This window comes from Toxorhynchites rutilus, chromosome 2, assembly GCF_029784135.1.
Source record: "Toxorhynchites rutilus septentrionalis strain SRP chromosome 2, ASM2978413v1, whole genome shotgun sequence".
Lineage (NCBI taxonomy): Eukaryota > Metazoa > Arthropoda > Insecta > Diptera > Culicidae > Toxorhynchites > Toxorhynchites rutilus.
In genome coordinates, this window is record NC_073745.1 from 132,448,755 (window position 1) to 132,471,729 (window position 22,975).

Genomic DNA, 22,975 nt, shown 5'->3' on the forward strand with positions numbered 1-22,975 from the left:
AGTGTATTTGGACAATGCTTGATATTTCACAATTATTCAATTATTTATCTCAAGAAAAATGAAATGTTATTCGTTATGATAGATGCGTAGATATATTTCCTATCAATTGATGCAAAAACCTTTGCGATCTATTGAGGAATGCTCGAGTTATAAGCGTTCCAAATCTTGCATTTTTTCCTACTTGTTCAGTGCCTAGATTTCCATTTCACCCCCTATATCTTCCGGTTAGACGTAGTCCTACGTCAAAACCATTTCGATCGCCCTCGATGCCGCCTTGTTCTGGATTTGCCACCAAAGCAATTTGCATAAAGAACAAACTTTTTTCTTCTGCTACCTGCTGCCGTTTTGCGAATGCGTTTGCCACTCGTCACTCGCTGCAACTGCCTGTTGTCTTGATGTCCACCGAACCGAATGTGTTCTGTTCTGAATGCGGTTTTCTTATCGTCGCGAGCAGCTTTGCCAGCCAACTCGATCAATTCGGCGGCCGAAACTATATAACGGGGGCTAGGTGGACTGGTGCACTGGTACTAACGCGCCTAGCTACCCTTGCGGAACAATTGGCGAATACACCTATGGGGAACTGCGAACAACACGGTTCGTGTTAGTCGAACACCAGATGATATCCCTGGTCATTATGCACAATGCTACAGTGCGTGTGGAAACCCTCTGTTGAGACAACGGTACTCCTTATCCTAATCCCTAACCTGTCATGTCCCACAGAAATTGTTGCCCTTTTAACCTCGAGTAAACCGCGAGTATTCGGTCGAATCCTACTAAACATAGCAATTAGTTGAAACTTTGTATAAACAAAACTTGAATTAGCGGCTCCGCAAAGCTTATGCGATTGAGCCTGAATGAATTGGAAAAAAAACACGGTTCGAGCGGGATTTTGCCTTTCCCTTCACTTTTCCTCCTTTGTCATATCCAGACATGGCTGCTTGCGTTGGTTTGCTGATATGATGTGATGCGAAACGATGTGTTGTACGGTTTGGATGAGAATGATCGTTACGGCAGCGGAGCGGGGATTTTAAACTGACTGGCTGACTCGAGAATTACGCATGTGTGAGACTGCGACCAATGATTCGTTCATTTTTTTCTTTTTCCTTTCCAATCGTGCTTCATTGTATTTCGCTGCTGCTCTTGTTGCCCGTTTTGGTCGGTACGATTTGAGGAGCACAAAATGGACCAATCAAAAATGGGCACATAGTTCATTTGGACAATGCTTGATATTTCACAATTATTCAAATATTTATCTCAAGAAAAATGAAATGTTATTCGTTATGATAGATGCGTAGATATATTTTCTATCAATTGATGCAAAAAACTTTGCGATCTATTGAGAAATGCTCGAGTTATAAGCGTTGCAAATCTTGCATTTTTTTCTACTTGTTCAGTGCCTAGATTTTCATTTCACCCCCTATATCTTCCGGTTAGACGTAGTCCTACGTCAAAAAAACCAGTGAGGGTCGAGTCAGTGGCCGGCTGATTTGGCATCGAATTACTCTATCGAAAAGATCCAAGGGGATAACGTATTTTTTTAGATAAGCGATTCTGGATGCCAGAAGCACTAGAATGAATGTATGACTATCAACGGATCAGCTATTCGCATATCCGACTCATTCAAATCGAAGCAATATATACCTGAACACCGAATTGTGATTCATTCCACACAAGTGTTTTAGCATTTATCGCACATGGTCGCTAATAACAACAAATTCCGAGTGGCCATGGCGAGCTGTCCGCTTCGAGCCCCTTTCGTAGTGATCACCGCATCATAGCCGTCATCGTATTACATCATCGCTGCACACTAAAATGAACAGCGGTTAACCACCGCGTGGAAGACATTTCATTTACCATATCGGTTATTGTTGTTGTTGTCGATGTCTCGTGCGCCTTTGCTTCATTCTCTCGAAGATCGCGCGTATGCTTTCCTTAATTGTTTGGTGTCCAGTTGTAACGGAAATGGAGATCGCGCTCTGAAGGAAAACGTGGCAATGCTCGGTGTGATTCTAACATCATGTTTGTTTCTTTTGTTCTGAATGAATCTTCAAATAACCTGTCGAAGTTATTGTTTGAGGAAATCAATTACAGAAAACAAAAACAAAGTGGCTTACTCACTCTATAACTTTGAACATATTGACAACCAGTTAGGCTGAGACAGTATGGTAGCATTGATGAACATGACCATCTACTGAAGATGACCGGGCGAGTTTGGGATATGTTCTGTTCTTTATAACTGTGGATGCAAACGTATGTAGGTTCATATACCTGCGAGCAAAATGGTGTCACGACTCAGCTGTTTTGTTTCTGCAAGCAATACCTCCACCGGAGAGTGAAATGCTTGCGTGTAGGTATGTGAGATCGCGATCGCCAGCCGGTTCATGATTCAACACCGTCGGGAGATGTATCGCGTGTAGTGAGGTAAGCTGTCACTCGTCAACGGTACTGTTGTTGTTGTTTTCGAATGCTAGTGAATACATTATTCTCGAGCGTTACCAAAAACCGTGGAATGGATCGCAAAGATACAGTTTTATCAATTCAACTTGCTCTGATAACGTTTTGATAACAATACCGTGGAAATAATACAAGCAATAGTTACTTCGGCTAGGTGGTGTGAATTTGCACAGTGAATTACGGTTTTTAGTGCTGAAGAAACTAAGAACATAACATTACTTATACGAAATAGTGAATACGCCGAACAACCGCAAACAGAGAACAAGCTTTACGCGCTGAAATGACCACGGTAAAATCTTCCGAACAGTGAATAAAGAGGACGATGCTATAGAAGGTACGATTAAATTATCGCGCAGTGATGCGCTGGCTGTTGGGTTAGTCTTAATTGTGAATGCTCCTCGAAAAGAATTAGGTACTTACGTATCAACGCAACCTTATGAGTTTATTTTTCGCAATGATTTTTTTTCTAAGGTCAATGTAATGGTGGCAAAGTGCCCACATAACTAATCTAAGCATCTCCAACTGGATATATGTTATACTAACCAACCGACTAATGACAGTTCAATTAGAAGGATCTAAACTAACGATGAAACCAACTAAAGGTTGCCCTCAAGCATGAGTTCTGTCTCCTTTGTTGTGGTACCTAGCTGTCGACGATCTTCACAATAACCTAGCTAATTTGGAATACGATGTCATTGGTTTCGCTGATCTGATGACATAATCATTTTAGTGAGGGGTAAATGTGAATATACTAGTTCCAATAGAATGCAAAAAGCCCCTAACTACACACTTAAATGATGCAACATGGAAGGACTTAGTGTTATTCATTCAAAGTATAAGATTCCCTCTCTCAGATTGGGAGGTGTACAATTAGAGCTATCAAAACGAACCATATATTTAGATTTCATGTGACTAAAAGTTAAATTGGAACGGAGTAGGCAATACCTAAAGCCCAGACTGCGCTCTGCACTTGTAGTAGTATATTCGGGAAAAAGTGTGGATTAAACCCGATAATGATTCACTGGATTTACTCGACAACCCAGATAAACATACGCTTCATTAGTGTGGAGGCCTAAAACAAATATTAACTCAAAAAAAGGTCGATAAACTACAACGTCTGGCATGCAAATCAAAAACTGCAACAATGCCCATCACTTCCTCCAAAGTCCTAGTCCTCTTTTGCGCCAATATGTATAACTTGAAGTGGAAAAGGGTACTCTTAGGCTCAAACGTACAAAATATTTTCTACACCCAAAATAAATTTTTAGCACATGTTTTGCATTTTATTTTTTTCATTAAGGATTTATTTCATTAAGGTGAAGGTGGACGGAAGCCTCAAATGGCTGCCACAATGGCGCTCATTTCTTTCATCTCCCTCTCTCACCTCTCGTACGATATGTGAAAAAAATCAATAATTTTGCGAAACAGTGTGTGGAAAAAGATCGTTTTCGCACACTTCCCATCAAGTAATATCAACCAAACTCCAATCGTTTACTCACAAGATATTAAATTTTCATCTGCCGTCGCAATGTATAATGTAAAAATTCGGAAAACTCGAGCTAGTGCTCTGAAAGTTAAATTTTCATTTTTCAATTTTCCGCACGTCCGAAATTACGAAATTATCCGATGTAAAGCAACTACAGTTTACGCGAGGATGTTCTGAGTTTTGTTATAAGATGCGTTTCGATGGAGATTTTAGGAGAGTGCAGCTGTTCAGCAAATCCGTCATTTACCCTTCGATCAACTTTCAGCTTCAATTCATCCGAAAGAGACATTGAGCAAGTGAGGTAAGTGAACATCGTCAAGATGCTTTGTCCCTTGATTGATGTTGTTATTTAAAATTTGTTGTCTATTCTCGTTTATTCTATGCCATCAGGACGGATCTAAAATCACATCGCATCAGATTCAAATTACGTCACATTATAAGGGAAATGGCGCTTGCGCCACATCACAGTGGAAATGGCATTTACGCCATTCCGTTTTCAAGCTTTTCCTTATTCCTTAAACAATAACTTAAACTTTGTTTGTAACAATCGAAAAAAATCCAAGAAAATTTATTGTTTTCCGAACTTCCAGACAGGGGTCCCTCTTTAAGTGAGTACATTTGACACCATTTTCTCAACAATAAATAGACATAATATTCATTAAATATCAAGTGAAATTAATAATTCTCAATACAAATTACAACAATAATACGTTCTACTAAAATATTAGTCATTCTTATACAGCCATTCCATGCCCAACCGATATAGTGGTTCTCAGATTTTCGTCAAAAGTGATAATTTTGTTCTTTATTGCAAAACAATAGACCCGTATTTTTTTATAAAGGTGCCCATTTTCATTTTAGGGTGGTCCGAAAAATCATTCTTGTTTTATTTTTTTCCAAAAAATAACTTTATTTAAAAATTCATAACTTTTGAACCATTGAACCGATTTAGATGATCGACATATCAGATTAAAGCCAATGAGCTAGCCTTTGATATAACTTTACTGAACTCGCAAAGATGATGGATTTTATTTTCGTAATTATTGATTGTAACCGTTTTTTTTATTGTTTTCATGGCTTTGAACTAGATGGCACTATTTTTTTTCTTTTATTTTTTTTTATGAAGGCTGGCGATTTTTTTACATAACATATTTCGATAACAGAGATTTAATTTTTTTTCGTTTTTGAGATATAATTTTCCAAATTTAAAAACAATTTGTCCTCTTTTCTCCCACTATAAAAACTCATAACTTTTGAACTACTGAATCGATTCAGATGACCGATATATCAAATTAAAGCTTCAGTTTTATCAGTTTTATTTGGAAAAAAATACTGTTTTTGTGATTTTTTGGATTTTTGTTTTGATAATTATTGATTGAGTTAGTTTTTCATAGTTTTCTCGGTTAAAGATAGAGGGTGTTATATTTTTTTAAATCTTTTTCTTGGAAAGCTGGTCATTTTGTACATAATATATGTCGATATTAGAGATGCTATTTTTTTCGTTTTTGAAAAATCATAAAATTTAACATGTCTTAAGTCTTTGTTCAATATTCCTATGTGACTAGAATGGACCTATGCGACCAGAATCAAATTTTCCCGCAAGTGTGATATTTTTTCAAAGAATTTTTTTTGGCTCATTGGCTTCAATTTGATATATCGTTGATATATCGGTTCAGTATGAATTTTCGAAAAACATTATTTTTGGATAAAAGGAGAAACATCATTTTTCGGACCACCGGTTAACTTTGAAAAATCATATCTCAAAAACGAAAACAATAGATATCGAGATATGCTATATAAAAAATCCTCAGCTTTCAAGAAAAAATATAAAAAAATATAGCACCCTCTTGGACTAGAGCAATAAAAAACCGGTTACAATCAATAATTACGAAAATAAAATCTTTGCAAGTTAAATAATTTTAATTAAAAGCTAGCTCATTGGCTTTAATTAGATATGTCGATCATCTAAATCGGGTCAATGGTTCGATAGTTATGATTTTTTTTTTAAGTCATTTTTTGAATATAAGTACAAAAAATATTTCGGACCACCCTAAAATTGAAACGATCACCCTAATGAAAAAATTAAAAAAGCTAATATTTTGCTATAAAGAACAAAATTACCACTTTTCATAGAAATCTGAGAACCACTATATCGGTTTGGCATGGAATGGCTGTATAACAAGATGGTTCATGTAACATAGCTTATACAGTATCTTGAAGGTTTTATACGAGAATATGTGTGATTTATTAGGGGTCGATTTAAGACCTCGTCGACTCGCTTATAAAGCATTTTTTCATCTTGTATCATGTTTTCTGATCAACGGCTTACATGACCCAAGTCGCTTCATAGCAACAAGATTTAATGGATTTGACGGATTCTCGATTTCAACCAATCTGATAATTTGTTTTTCGTTATTGGATTCAACAGGGGCCAATGGATCGAGGGTGAGCCGATTCCAACGATGAACAAGGCCAACTTTTTGTTTTATTGATATATTGAATACCATTATTGATTGTTGAATGTGTTTTTTACAATGTATAACGTAAATGTGTGTTTGCGCCAGTTTTGCTCTTCCCCATTCATTTATAATATGATAACATACGATCAGATGAAATAAATATTGGGTTGCCCGAAAAGTAGTTGCCGATTTTTTCATTACAAATAAAATACGAACATCGGAATTTTCTGACAACCCAATAAATAAAAATACTATAGAAACAGGATTTTTATTACACTCAATTCGGTTAATTGTAGCAGAAAAACGAATATGTAATGTGAATCCTTTAAAAGGTCGGGTTAATCTAAGTGAAGCAGGCCCACTTCAGTATAAGAATAATCTCTAAAAAAATCATCCGACGTATTCGCCAGATATAGCTCGTATATCTGAATATCAATGAAAATTCATCACAAAACTAATATAATCCACCCATAGGTGGGACTTTCACTCACGGGAGCCATGTAACAACATCTTTCCTCCAGTTCTCAACTAGCTTGGATATTCGTTTTGAAGTGTACCACCCTAAGTTGAAGTAAAGTTTTTGACGTAGGACTACGTCTAACCGGGGGTGAAATGGAAATCTAGGCACTGAACAAGTAGGAAAAAATGCAAGATTTGGAACGCTTATAACTCGAGCATTTCTCAAAAGATCGCAAAGGTTTTTGCATCAATTGATAGGAAATATATCTACGTATCTATCATTACGAATAACATTTCATTTTTCTTGAGATAAATAATTGAATAATTGTGAAATATCAAGCATCGTCAAAAAGCACTATGTGCCCATTTTTGATTGGTCCATTTTGTGCTCCTCAAATCGTACCGACCAAAACGGGCAACCAGAACAGCAGCGAAATAGAATGAAGCACGATTGGAAAGGAAAAAGAAAAAAATGAACGAAACATTGGTCGCAGTCTCACACATGCGTAATTCTCGAGCGAGCCAGACGATCATTCTCATCCAAACCGTACACCACATCGTTTCGCATCACATCACATCAACAAACTAACACAAGCAGCCATGTCTGGACATGGCAAAGGAGGAAAAGTGAAGGGAAAGGCAAAATCCCGCTCGAAGCGTGTTGGACTGCAGTTTCCCGTAGGTGTATTTGCCAATTGCTCCGCAAGGGTAGCGAGGCTGAGCGCGTTATTACCAGTGCTCCAGTCCACCTAGCAGCCGTTATAGAGTTTCGGCTGCTGAAGTGAGCGAGTTGGCTGGCAAAACTGCTCGCAGAAGAAAAAAGTTTGTTCTTTATACAAACTGCTTTGGTGACAAATCCAGAACAAGGCAGCATCGAGGGCGTTCGAAATGGGTTTTTTTTCAAAACCACGAGTACTAAGTTTTCTAAATTGGAACCATCCCATGAAACACGGCGCTTATCAGGGCCATTAAACCTGTCAAAAAAGAGTTTACGAAATACAGTTCAATGCTTTCTAAAACAATATCCAAAATAATAATAAAACACAAATTGATTTTTTCATAATTTGTTTTCCAGAATATGATGAGTATGAGAATTTGGCAGTTGTTTTGAGCTTATTATAGAGGGGACTTTCCCGATTATTCAATTTTCACCAATTCTTAAATTGTTTCCAGATTGAAAGTACAGTAATTTACAATTAGTTCGTTCGACATTTAGCTAATTGGACGGTCATGTAATGCGACATATTTAGTTGGACATTTTTGTAAACATAGAGTGCAGGTTCCAAATTATGACCCCACATTGAAAGTCGAAACTGTACCACTATCATCGCAAATGTTCAATTACAGGTTAAAATTACCTCCAATCCGACACTGAGTGGTGGTGATAAATGTGATTTACTGTACAACATGTCACAAGCTGGATGGGAAGAAATTTTCCAACTGTGAAAGCTGTGGCGAGCGGTAAACGCAATCGCTAAACAGGAAGGTTTAGCCGAACAAGATGGGGATATCGAGTGATAACAAAACATTAAACTCTTTAGATTAAAGATAATTTTGTGATCCTGAAAAGGACCCTTTTTAGCCTTCATGTGAATCCAACGAGCGAACAAATCGTAATGAATGTATTTTTTTGCCATCGCTGCATTTTAACGCTCATTCGTTCGTCTCGTTGGACTCGCCCGTTTGGCTGAGTCTGCCGATTTGTCTCTATCCTGTGAGTATGTACCGCTAGAGTATATAACACGCGGACCCCAAAAAATTTCTCATTTTCTTTCAACCCGTGAACCAGTGTGGTTGTATGGCATCGTTTCACATCGCATTGCATCACATCAACACAGCAACACAAGCAGCAACGTGGACGTGTGGACGTGACAAAAGAGGACAAGTTAAGGGAAAGGCAAAATCCCGCTCGAACCGTGTTGGACTGCAGTTTCCCGTAGGTGTATCCGCCAATTGCTCCGCAAGGGTAGCTAGGCCGAGCGCGTTAGTAACAGTGCACCAGTCCACCTAGCCGCCGTTATAGAGTTTCGGCTGCCGAAGTGATCGAGTTGGCTGGCAAAACTGCTCGCGCTTTGGTTCGGTGGACATCAAGACAACAACAGGCAGACGCAAACGCAATCGCAAAACGGCAGCAGGTAGCAGAAGAAAAAAGTTTGTTCTTTATACAAACTGCTTTGGTGACAAATCCAGAACAATGCGGCATCGAGGGCGTTCGAAATGGTTTTTTTCAAAACCACGAGTACTAAGTTTTCTAAATTGGAACCATTCCATAAAACAAGGCGCTTTTCAGGGCCATTAAACCTTCCAAAACAGAGTTTAGGAAATACAGTTCAATGCTTTCTAAAACATTATCCAAAATAATAATAAAACACAAATTGATTTTTTTATAATTTGTTTGCCAGGATCTGATGAGTATGTGAATTTGGCAGTTGTTCTGAGCTTATTGATTGTTGGGGACTTTCCTGATTATTCAATTTCCACCAATTCTTAAATTGTTTCCAGATTGAAAATACAGTAATTTACTATTAGTTCGACATTTGGCTAATCTGACGGACATGTAATGCGACTTATTTAGTTGGACATTTTTGTAAACATAGAGATCCAAATTGTGACCCCACATTAAAAGTCGACACTGTACCACTGTCATCGCAAATGTTCAATTACAGGTTAAAATCGCCTCCAATGCGACACTGAGTGGCACTTCGGCACGTCGCATTGAATGTAATTTACTGTACAACATGTCACAAAGCTGGATGGGAAGAAATTTTCCAACTGTAAAAGCTGTGGCGAGTGGCAACAAATCGCTAAACAGGAAGGTTTAGCCGAACAAGATGGGCATATCGAGTAATAACAAAACAATAAACTCTTCAGATTGAAGATAATTTTGTGATCCTGAAAAGGACCCTTTTTAGCCTGCATGTGAATCCAACGAGCGAACAAATCGTAATGAATGTATTTTTTTGCCATCGCTCCCTTTTAACGCTCATTCGTTCGTCTCGTTGGACTCGCCCCTCTGGCTGAGTTTGCCGATTTGTCTCTATCCTGTGAGTGTGTACCGCTAGAGAATAAAACGCGCGGACCCCAAAAAAATATCTTAATTTATTTCAAACCGTAAACCCGTGTGGTTGTACGGCATCGGCATCGTGGACGTAACAAAGGAGGACAAGTTAAGGGAAAGGCAAAGACCCACTCGAACCGTGCAGGTGTGCAGTTCTTCGTAGGTGTATCCGCCAATTGCTCCGCAAGGGTAGCTAGGCCGAGCGCGTTAGTACCAGTGCACCAGTCTACCTAGCCGGCGTTATATAGTTTCGGCCGCCGAAGTGTTCGAGTTAGCTGGTAAAGCTGCTCGCGACGATAAGAAAAACCGCATACAGAACCGACACTGAGTGGTGATAATGCGACGTGCCATTGAATGTAATTTACTGAACAACATGTCACAAGCTGGATGGGAAGAAATTTTCCAACTGTGAAAGCTGTGGCGAGTGGCAAACGCAATAGCTAAACAGGAAGGTTTAACCGAACAAGATAGGAATATCGAGTGATAACAAAAACACAACACCAAAGGTTCTTCGCAGAACCATCAACATGTTCATAACATTCGCTATCCAACTCTTGACGAGTAAAGTTCAGTGTCGTTATTGTGCGTTGCCACTTTTACTATTGTGCGATTGGTATAGTGTACGAGTGAAGGTCATTGCTGTCCGCTTTCGAATTGACCTTTTGTGAAGTGGAACAAAGGAAGCAGCGCTCTTGCAGCTTGCAGCCCTTGGCGGCTGTTGAACATTGGCATAACGGGATCGCCATCGTGTGGCTGTCGTTAACGGGAATTATCATCACGTGACCGTGTGAGCTATTCTTGCGCTATTGTGTTGATCCATAGCGCGTAGCCTCTGTCTCTCCCTGGTTAGGGCAGTAGAGCGCAGTATCGGAACAACTTTTATATTAAGGTACACATATTTAATATTAATATTATTGTTCAACTCATATGTTCATTGTTTAATATTATCATCATAATTTTTTGTTTGTTTGTTTTGTTTTTTTTTTTGAGATTATTGTTAAAATCGATAATAGATTAGAAATAAGACACAAATTTTTGTAAAATGGAGAATAGTGGAGGATCTCCAGAGATGGAGATCTCCGATAATGAATCCCATTCAAGATCTGGGAAAAAACATAAACGAGTCCCTCAAAAAGAAGATAATTCTTCTGGGGACGAATCTGCTCATCCTTCCAAGCCCCCCTCTAAGAAAATAGCAAGCCTCCCTTCTGAACCCACTGTTACTTCCACTCCCCCTCTCCCATAATCGATTTCGCTTCCCCCTTCTGATGTTTCCGATCCAACCCAATCCTCGTCCTCGTCCTCGATCTCGTCTTCTCCCTCTGTTGTCTCCGCTCCACGTGTCAGAGTTTATCCAGAAGATGCACCTGGAACTGGCCCGTGGGTTGTTTTCCTCCGGCCAAAACCAAAAGGAAAAAGCCTTAACGTGATTTAGATCATGAAAGATCTGGCCAGATACACTTCTGTATCTGAAATTCGCAGGGTTAGACCGAACAAATTGCGGGTTGTCGTGAATGAACGGAAACACGCAAACGAGATTGTTGCTGACCAACACTTCACTCTTGAATATAGAACATTTATACCTTCCCATAACGTAGAAATTGAGGGGGTGATAACTGAAACGGGTCTGATGAGCGAACAAATAAAAAAAGAAGGAAAAGGCAAGTTCAAGAAGCTTCCCTCAATGGAAGTAAAGATCTTGGACTGTCGCCAACTCGGGAAACTCTCCCATGATGGGGACCAAACTAAGTTTACGCCGTCAGACTCGTTTCGAGTCACCTTTGCTGGTGCCGCCCTCCCTGACTACGTTATGGTGGACAAATTGAGACTACCTGTGCGACTCTTCGTGCCAAAGCCCATGACTTGCAACAAATGCAAGTCAGTTGGTCACACTTCAGATTATTGTGCCAACAAGGAGCGCTGTGCCACTTGCGGAGAGCAACATGAGGGGAAATCCTGCAGTGCGACTGAGCATAAGTGTCCATATTGCGGAGGATCCCCACACGCGCTCTCAGCTTGTGAAACTTACAAGAGTCGCTGGGAGAAACAGAAGCGCTCTTTAAAGGAACGCTCGAAGCGTACTTTTGCGGAAATTTTAAAGGGCGCTTCTCCACTGGCCCAACAACAACAACAACCAATCTCAACACACAATATCTTTTCCACGTTGCCAGTTGATGAAATGGAAGCGGACACAGCTAGCGGGGGCACACCGTTTATTTTCAAAGGGAATCCCCGGCGCAAAAATGTGACCACTCCCAAAGTTCAAGAACAAGTCCCCCCGGTGATACCCCCAGTTAGCTTGCCTAAAAAATCGAGTGCAGCGGACAAGCAAAATCAGGTTCCTCCTGGCTTCCGTGGGAATAGTTCATGTTCGAACGACCCAGCACTCGAGGGGACATCAAAAACCCCAACTGTCCCTGTTTGTCCGTCCAGCCCAACTTCCCAATCGGGATTTATAAAGTTGTCTGACCTTTTGGATCAAATCTTCAAGTGTTTTAATGTTTCCGACTCCATCAGAATCCTTGTCATCTCAATGCTTCCAGTATTAAAGACAATTTTACAGCAATTGATGCAAACATGGCCCCTCCTTGCAATGATTATCTCTCTTGATGTCTAATTTAGATAGAGAGGTCGGAGATATCACTGTTTTTCAGTGGAATTGTCGTAGTCTTATCCCTAAATTGGATACATTCAAATTTTTAATTCATAACATCAATTGTGATGTTTTTGCTCTGTCCGAAACTTGGCTTTCTTCGCGAGATGATATCTCTTTCCACGATTTTAATATTATACGCTTGGACCGCGATGACAGATACGGAGGGGTACTATTGGGGATCAATAAGTGCCACTCATTTTTTCGAATTGATCTTCCACCTATTGGAGGGATCGAAGCTGTTGCTTGTCATGCAAACATCAGAGGCAAAGACCTCTGTATTGTCAGCTTGTATTGGCCTCCGAGAGCTGCGGTTAGCCGCAAACAACTTGATGACATGTGCTCACTTCTTCCTGAGCCACGATTAATCTTGAGAGACTTCAACTCTCACGGAACTGCCTGGGGGGAACAGTACGACGACAATCGTTCATCGATGATATATGATCTTTGTAACAGCTTCAATATGACCGTTTTGAACACTGGGGAAACAACACGTGTACCTAAACCTCCTGCTAACCCAAGTGCTCTTGACCTCTCGCTTTGCTCGAATTCATTATCGTTAGATTGCAAGTGGAATGTAATCCAGGACCCCAACGGTAGTGATCACTTGCCAATCAAAATTTCCATCACCATTGGGTCGAATTCTTCTGAATCTATAAACATGGCATATGACCTCACAAGACACATTGACTGGAAAAAATATACGGACGCGATTGCTCTAGTCATCAATTCCAGAGATGGTTTACCTCCATTGGAGGAGTATAACTTCCTTTCTCGTTTGATCTATGACAGCGCGGTTCGCGCTCAAACGAAACCCATCCCAGGTTCCACTATTCGTCGAAGGCCTCCCAATCTATGGTGGGATAGCATATGTTCCAAGCTTTATGTAGAAAAATCGAATGCATTTAAAGCTTTTCGGAAACGTGGAACCCCTGAAAATTTTCAGACGTATTTGGACAATGAAAATCAATTTAAAAACTTGATCAAAGGGAAAAAACGTGCTTATTGGCGAAAGTTCGTGGGAGGTTTGTCACGAGAAACGTCAATGAAAAAATTATGGAAAGTGGCTCGAAACATGAGAAATCGCTCTTCAACGAATGAAAGCGAAGAATATTCACATCGATGGATTTTGAATTTTGCACGGAAGGTTTGTCCTGATTCCGCTCCTGTGCAAAAAATTGTTCGAGATATACCACAAGATAGGTGCGATCTTGATTCCGAGTTTTCGATGGTAGAATTCTCTCTTGCTCTCCTTTCATGTAACAATTCTGCTCCGGGATCGGATAGAATTAAGTTCAACTTGCTGAAAAATCTCCCTGATGTGGCGAAACATCGCTTGTTGAACTTATTCAATCGGTTTCTGGAGCATAATATTGTTCCAGATGATTGGAGACAAGTACGAGTTATAGCTATTCAAAAACCCGGTAAACCCGCGTCCGACTTCAATTCGTACCGCCCAATAGCAATGCTGTCTTGTATACGGAAATTGTTGGAGAAAATGATCTTGTTTCGCCTTGATCGATGGGTTGAAACGAATGGCCTACTCTCAGAAACACAATATGGGTTCCGCAGGGGCAAGGGGACGAATGATTGTCTTGCGTTGCTTTCTTCAGAAATTCAAATGGCTTACGCCGAAAAAAAACAAATGGCTTCAGTATTCTTGGACATAAAGGGGGCCTTTGATTCTGTTTCAATAGAGGTTTTGTCAGACAAATTACACTCTCGGGGTCTACCGCCTCTATTGAATAATATGTTATATAACTTGCTTTGTGAGAAACATTTGAACTTTTCTCACGGAGATTCGGTAGTAAGTCGGGTCTCTTACATGGGCCTCCCCCAGGGCTCATGTTTAAGCCCCCTTTTGTACAACTTCTATGTAAGCGACATCGACAATTGCCTTACACAAAATTGCAGCCTAAGACAACTTGCAGATGATGGAGTGGTGTCTGTCGTAGGATCAAACGAATCCGACCTGCAAGGACCCTTACAAGATACTTTGAACAATTTTTCAACCTGGGTCATTGGGCTAGGGATCGAATTCTCCACGGAGAAAACAGAGATGGTGGTTTTTTCTAGGAAGCATAGACCAGCAAAACCAAAGCTTCAACTTTTGGGTAAACCGATCACTCATGCTATGTCATTCAAGTATCTTGGGGTCTGGTTCGACTCCAAATGTACTTGGGGGGCCCATATTAGGTATCTGAGTAAAAAATGTCAACAAAGAATAAACTTTTTACAATAACCGGCACCTGGTGGGGAGCCCATCCCGAAGATCTTATTATGTTGTATCGAACAACTATTCTCTCAGTGATGGAGTATGGCAGTTTCTGTTTTCAATCAGCTGCCAAAACACACCTCATTAAACTCGAGCGAATTCAGTATCTTTGTCTCCGTATTGCGTTGGGATGTATGCCCTCAACGCATACCATGAGTCTCGAGGTTTTGGCAGGCCTACTCCCACTAAAAGATCGCTTCAATTTATTATCCCTTCGGTTCTTCATCCGGTGTAAGGTCATGAACCCATTGGTGATCGGAAATTTTGAGCAGCTGATCGAGCTAAATTTTCATTCTGGATTCATGAATTCATATCATGAATTCATCTCTATGCAGGTTGTTCCTTCTTCGTATATTCCCAACCGTGTTTGTTTTCCTGACTACATCAATTCCTCTGTACATTTCGATCTGTTCATGAAGGAGAAAATCCATGAAAATCCAGATTATCTTAGATTGGGGTTCGTTCCTACAATCTTCAATGCAAAGTATGGGCGTATCAATTGTGATAATATACTTTACTGATGGGTCCACTATAAACGAGTCCACAGGATTTGGAGTGTTCAACGTATTTTTTAACACCTCACACAGTCTTCAGAATCCTTGCTCGGTATATATTGCTGAATTGGCAGCGATATATTGGGCGCTGGACAGCGTCGCCTCACGACCTGTTGAACACTATTACATTGTAACGGATAGTCTTAGCTCTGTCGAAGCTATCCGTTCAGTGAGGCCGGAAAAGCACTCGCCGTACTTCCTTGAGAGAATACGAGAAATTTTGAGTGCTTTAACCAGACGCTGTTATGTCATTACCTTTGTCTGGGTCCCTTCACATTGCTCAATTCCGGGTAATGAGAGGGCCGACTCATTGGCAAAGGTAGGTGCAATTGAAGGCGATATATATCAGCGTCAAATCGCCTTCAATGAATTTTATTCTTTAGTTCGCAAAAATACCATCGCTAACTGGCAACGCAAGTGGAATGAAGATGAATTGGGCCGGTGGTTTCACTCGATTATCCCTAAGGTTAGCCTCAAACCGTGGCTCAAAAGTCTGGACTTGAGTCGGGACTTTATTCGCACCTTCTCCTGACTCATGTCCAATCACTGTTCGTTAGATGCACTACTCTTCCGTTTCAATCTCGCCAGCAGCAATCTCTGCGTTTGTGGCCAAGGTTATCACGACATCGAGCACGTTGTTTGGTCGTGCGAGGTGTATCTGGTCGCCAGATCGAATTTAGAAAACTCCCTTCGGGCCCAAGGAAGACAGCCCAATGTGCCGGTGAGAGATGTGTTGGCTCGGTTATACCTTGATTACATGTCCCATATATATGTTTTCCTTAAAGCTATAGATCTTCGTGTGTGATTGTCCCTACATCCTTATACCCTCCTTTCCTTCCTTTGCGGGTAATTCGTCCCCTTGCTATAAATAGTAGAATAAGTTGAAATGTAAATAAACTATAGATATACGAATAGATTTAAGAATTGAGTGCTCATCAACATTGTTACAATTTCCTTATATCCCATCCTTCTCCTAAAAATATGCCACCCTTCTAAACTCGAGTACACCGCGAGTAATCGGTTTTCCACCTTACTAACCATAGATGTAAGAAAATTGTTTATATATATATATATATATATATATATATATATATATATATATATATATATATATATATATATATATATATATATATATATATATATATATATATATATAGTTTTAAAAATATATTTAAGAATTCGGCTCCTTTAAACTTAAGTAACTGAGCCTGTAAAAATAAACGAATTAATAAAAAAAAACATGTTCATAAAGAGTAAACAGTAAACTAATCCATTTTTCAGGTAGATAGGTAGGTATTCACGTAGGAGAAGAAAATAAAACAATATATTTAAAATATATATTTAACAAAAGCTGTCCCCTTTGTATAGTCCTACGTCACTCCGGTTATGTCCCCGACATTACTCACCCGTCTTTTTTTCCTATAGTATCAGATGGCTTGTAACGTAATTTTTTGAAAATAAGTACAAAAAATATTTCGGACCACCCTAAAATTGAAACGATCATCCTAATGAAAAAATTAAAAAAGCTAATATTTTGCTATAAAGAACAAAATTACCACTTTTCATAGAAATCTGAGAACCACTATATCGGTTTGGCATGGAATGGCTGTATAACAAGATGGTTCATGTAACATAGCTTATACAGTATCTTGAAGGTTTTATACGAGAATATGTGTGATTTATTAGGGGTCGATTTAAGACCTCGTCGACTCCCAAAATAAGTTTTCGTTTATGTCGACTCCTGGGAAACCGGAATCGACGCCAAGAAACCGATATCGACCACTTTGAGAATCCCTGCCTTAGATCATTTCCATGAAACGATATAGTGAATCTGCTACCCTACGAGGCTCGCTTTCAGTGGCCTGGTCTTGAAACACTGGATCATATAAGAAAGGTAACCCAGGGTATGTTTGCTGTTAATGAATGTTTGGCGAACCAGATTGTTCTAGTATTCTTGCGAAACTAAACATTGATGCACCCAAAAGACATTCGCTTATAAAGCATTTTTTCATCTTGTATCATGTTTTCTGATCAACGAAGCCGTGACCCAAGTCGCTTCATAGCAACAAGATTTAATGGATTTGACGGATTCTCAATTTCAACCAATCTGATAATTTGTTTTTCGTTATTGGATTCAACGGGGGCCAATGGATCGAGGGTGAGCCGATTCCAACGATGAACAAGGCCTTTTTATTTTATTGATATATTGAATACCATTATTGATTGTTGAATGTGTTTTTTACAATGTATAACGTAAATGTGTGTTTGCGCCAGTTTTGCTCTTCCCCATTCATTTATAATATGATAACATACGATCAGATGAAATAAATATTGGGTTGCCCGAAATTTTTCATTACAAATAAAATACGAACATCGGAATTTTCTGACAACCCAATAAATAAAAATACTATAGAAACAGGATTTTTATTACACTCAATTCGGTGAATTGTAGCAGAAAAACGAATATGCAATGTGAATCCTTTAAAAGGTCGGGTTAATCTAAGTGAAGCAGGCCCACTTCAGTATAAGAATAATCTCTAAAAAAAATCATCCGATGTATTCGCCAGATATAGCTCGTATATCTGAATATCAATGAAAATTCATCACAAAACTAATATAATCCACCCATAGGTGGGACTTTCACTCACGGGAGCCATGTAACAACATCTTTCCTCCAGTTCTCAACTAGCTTGGATATTCGTTTTGAAGTGTACCACCCTAAGTTGAAGTAAAGTTTTTTTTCCTATATTATCAGATGGCTTGTAACGTTTTCTAGATATTTTAAGCATCATTCTACAGCGGCCAGCAGTACTCATTCGAGTGGTTTTTTTTTTATTTATTCCACATTCAGTGATATAAACGCGATATCGTGCCTCTATGGGCAGATAGCGGGAGCTGCAGCAAAAAAAAAAACGCAACACACCGGGTGAAGAAGCCGAAGTAGGTCTTACACTCATATGTATACACACTCCCGCACACGTCCTCTAATTGATCCCCCTCCCACTATACGGCGCGCTGTAGGGCAGGTAAACTCGCGTCCGGTCAGCGAAACCACAATTAAGAAGTGTGTGCGATACCATGACACCGCTCAAGTGTTCCAGTGCCATGCCAACATAGCTGTTTCCTCATTTGTCTTTTCTCTCTCTTTTCTTTTCCAGCGTTGTTCGCATCGAATGGTACTCGAATGATAAGAAAAAGTTTTCAGCTAAATTGTTCAGTTCTCAATATTCGCGTTGGTGTTCCAAATTCCTTGTCGTGCGGATTATTTATAGTGCTTTATAAACTTAACATAAACAAACATGAATCGTAGCAAATCGAAAAAGAGTTACTCGCAGCCAACGAAAAATACCAAGCCTGGAGTTTCGAGCCAAATGCCCGATCAGAAGAGCGTTGATACTGCGAAAACCACAAAAAGCAGGAAAAGTTATGGTGGCAAACATAAGAACGTTATGGCGAAGGTTGAAACCGGCCGTACTTCCGATTTAAATCCCAGAGAAAATAAAAAGATTGAGGAGTTCATTCCTGACCCTCCGCAAAAAATAGAACGATCAAACAGCTTTTTTCTAACGCGAAAAATTTCGCAAATCTACAATAAACTCAGTGCCAGCCGGGAAAGCCTCACGAGCGTCGGCAACGAGGCAGAGAAACCATTCCAGTTTACCCGCAGTTTGAGTTTATCCTCGATTCAACTGAAGAAAAGCTACAGAAAAAGTCAGAACGAAACAACCTTGAAGAGGTTACAGGAGGATGCGATTCTGGAACATGCTGAAAGCGGAGAAGATTCGCTTTCGATCCCGGCAGCCCAACCAACTCCAATCAAAATCGAGGTACCCAAACTGGAACGCTCGAATAGTATTCTTGCCTCGTTTCGTCGAAAGATCAGTTTCCGAACGGACAGAAAACCCAAAATGCCGTCCAAATGGAATACCTCGTTACAAAATCTACGCCAGGAGGATTTCATGGTTAGCTACGATGATTTGAGCTTCGTAGACTACGACCAATTCAATCAGTATGAGGCCAACCTCGAGCGGAGATTAAGTGCAAGTCAACATGACTTGAACGGTAAAAGGCCCGCCTCTGTGCAGTTCCCACCGACTGTAGACGAGAAGCTTGCAGATGCGATCAATCCTCCGGTTATTAAACGGCGCCAGAAAACCGATCAAGATCTCCGTCGCAAAACTCTGGTTCGACGTAGTTTTGATTTGGAGAATAACTTCGATTTAGACAAAAATCTTTACCGAAACAGTATAGACGATGAGAAACTCAAAATGCTCAGTAAAGTCAATCGGAAATCATATCGTTGGAGTGCTGATTTTGAACGTGACGTGGATGCGCTAAATTTGGACAGCATGGATCATTTGGCAGTGGGTGTTATGAACCAGTCTGGTGTGGGAACTCTGCATTCTAAGTCAACCGAGGGTGCTATCGATGTTTGTGATAGTGGCATAGTGCATAATGGTGAAAGTATGAAGTGCGACGAATTCAGAAATAAAATGTGCACCGGAAGTGAGGGTTATGTAAGCCGGACGGAGAGTTTGAGACGATCGCGTTCGTGGAACGATGCTGGAAATTCTAAACGGAATGTCGACAACTCGACCGAACAGGTGAGTGAATGAAACTTTATTATATTGTTTGCTGACTTCTGGTCTCCCCCAAGGAACTCATAATAAGCTACACAGCAACTGTCTAAGAAAAAAAAAACTAAAATGACTAAAGTTTAATGAGAATGGTCCTGTAATAATGTTATGCATTATAACCAATAAATATTACACACCATTTAAATTTATTCATACATTTTTTTAAACAATATTCTAAAATAGCAAAAAAGACACATGCGTCGGTCTCACAAACCGATAATGGCAAAAAGTCCATTTCGTCGATCTCACAGACCGATATTAGAAAAACGTCCACTTCGTACCAAAACTTGCGAAACGCTACATAATCACAAACAACAAATGGGGGAGGTACTGAAGATCGCAAAGTAATAATGTTGATATTTGTTTCTCTCGGGTATTACTATCGTTATTAGTGCAGTTCTACGTGTGATAATAATAATGATCTGCCTTAAGCACGAAGTGGAGGGATCTGGATTGTTTTTCAGTGGTTATTTTCAAATGCTTATCGTGCAACGTAATTTGTCCAATGCACAATGGTCCAGGAGATGCTTTTAAGTGGAAATTAGCATTAAGAGCTTGACAGTTATTCTCTAGATAAAAACTGGCTTAGACAAAGTTGTTACATATGATAGAGCGCTCATTTTTATGTTATCAATAATAGGGTGACCAGAATTGTCGATGAAATGAAAAATATTACTTTCTGATCTTTAGAGATAGAGGTAAACATAGTTCGACAATGTTGTAGTACCAGTTATTTGAGACATCTTTGTAGAACAAAGTTTATCTCTATCTCTTAAAATAATCGTTAGAGCGCCTTTTTTCTAAGTCACGTTGGGGTCACCATGAAAAAAAACGGTTTTTTTCTCTTACTTTTATATTTCAAATTCTACATGCAAACTTATCTTTATAGATAGAGGTAAACATAGTTCGACAATGTTGTAGCTCCAATTATTTCAGACATCTTTGTAGAACAAAGATTTTCTCTATCTCTTGAAATAACCATTATAGCGTATTTGTTCTAAGTTACGTTAGGGTCACCATGAAAAAACTGTTTTTTGCTCTATCTTTTATATTTCAAATTTTACATGTAAACTGTCTTGGAAAGACTTTTAGAGCTTACTAATACAAACATTTTCGATACAGAACTTGTCGATATCTCAACTTCACTCAAAGTTATTGATATTTCTTCCCAAAAAAAACGTTCTTTTCAATTGTTTGTCATTCTTTCTGGGACAAACGTAAACAAAATTTATTGACGGCATTCGAAGGAGCATATTTCACTGTACATTATGTGTGATTTTAAAAACTATGTTATTTTTCGTGTTTGAATAAATTAAAATTGAAATCATGAGTTTTTGGGTAATAAACCATCAATAACTTTAAGTAGGATTAAGATATAGACAAGTTCTGCATCGCAAAATGTTGGTATCGATAATCTCTAAAAGTCGTACGAAGACAGTTTTGATGTAGAATTTGAAGTATAAAAGTTAAAGCAGAATAAACACGTTTTTTCATGGTCACCCTAATGCAACTTAGAAAAAAGCGCTTAATCGATTATATTAAAAGATAGAAAAAAGCTTTGTTCTACAAAGTTGTTCAAAATAACTGGGGCTACAACATTGTTGAACTATGTTTATCTCTATCTATAAAGATAAAAAAGTTAGATTTTTCTGATGCGCGAGCATGGGAAGGTGAAAAATAAACAGTCGAGGTCATGAACACTCTTCTTTTAGGCTTTGACCTATTTAAGGCATATTTTTTAATCATTATCCACGTTGTATGGTTAATTCGACTTTCCGTAACTCCTCGTAAGCTATTTAAATCACCACGCATGCCTCATATCGAGAAGCTGCAAGTTTTCCTAGACGATTGTCGACATCTGTTCAGATTATGAATGACCTGCTCAAGAGTTAAAATGGAAAATGCTCGACACCCCGAATGACATCTAATGTTTTTGTTAGTGGATGTGGACATCCGTGCTCCGCAAGTTTACGCATGTTTTGGGCGCACAAGCGATGATTCTTTGTGATCCCTTCTTATCAAACCGAACAAGTACTGCACCTAAGCTAATAGTTGTCACATCAACATATAGTTCAATTCTATCCGTGGCGATATAGTATCCTAACTCCATGATGGTATAAAAGGCTTTTTCATTCTGCAGAAATTTGAATTCTATCTCTTACATCTCCATTCGTTAAATAAAATCCACCTTGATTAAACTTACTGAAGTAAGTACTTTGATCAGTCTATCTCTCCCTCGATGTATAGGAAATGTATTTTTTTTAGTATTTTTTAGTATTTTTTAGTATTTTTTAGTATTTTTTTTCCTGTATTCCATTTCGGAATCCATTCCATTTCGGAATCCATTTCGGAAGAATGTCGGAAGTGAGAATTGCACTCGTGACCTTTAGCGTGAGAGGTATGGATGTTACGACTACGCCAGACCGTCTCCATGAATCGGTAAACGTAAAAGAGCTGAGAAACATCCATACCTCTCACGCTGATGGCCACGAGTTCAATTCTCACTCCCGACATTCTTCCGAAATGGAAGGTATAAGTGACGAACCAACCAAAAGTGTTGAAAATCACTATATACAGGAAAAAAATGATTCATTACCTATACATCAAGAGAGAGATAGTATGATCAAAGTGTGGGGGTCCAGGACCCCTCGAATAGAATATCCAACTGGTTTATGCCAGTACTGAATCATGCATTCTGCAACACATCCTCCACAGCGCTGCCAACAGATGACGTACAGTATGAACGGCCCGATGTGCCATCGTTTCGGCTTCTTCAGCATCGGTTGAAACACGATCGAGTCGGTAATGCCGAACACAGGACTCAGTCGTTAATCGCCCGTCCAGCAGGCAAGCTGCACATGTGAGCTTCGGGGCGATTCTCTTATGCTTCGATATTTAGGCAATGCACAATGGCAACCGTGACAGGTTTGTTTCTGG

General features: G+C 39.4%; 1 protein-coding gene across 4 annotated transcripts in view; it reads left to right on the forward strand.

Moving 5' to 3' along the window:
• Positions 1 to 2,490: 2,490 nt before the first annotated feature.
• LOC129764804 (pleckstrin homology domain-containing family G member 5) overlaps positions 2,491 to 22,975 on the forward strand; it is a 297,282-nt gene continuing 276,797 nt past the window's right edge. The window contains exons 1-2 of one of the 4 annotated variants that reach the window (XM_055764299.1): positions 2,491 to 2,788; positions 18,560 to 20,005. In XM_055764299.1, the coding sequence (XP_055620274.1) occupies positions 18,701 to 20,005 (1,305 nt within the window). In that variant the 5' untranslated portion in view covers positions 2,491 to 2,788; positions 18,560 to 18,700. The remainder of the gene's footprint in view (positions 2,789 to 18,559; positions 20,006 to 22,975) is intronic. The other 3 variants (XM_055764291.1, XM_055764300.1, XM_055764292.1) reach the window with 3 other exon arrangements.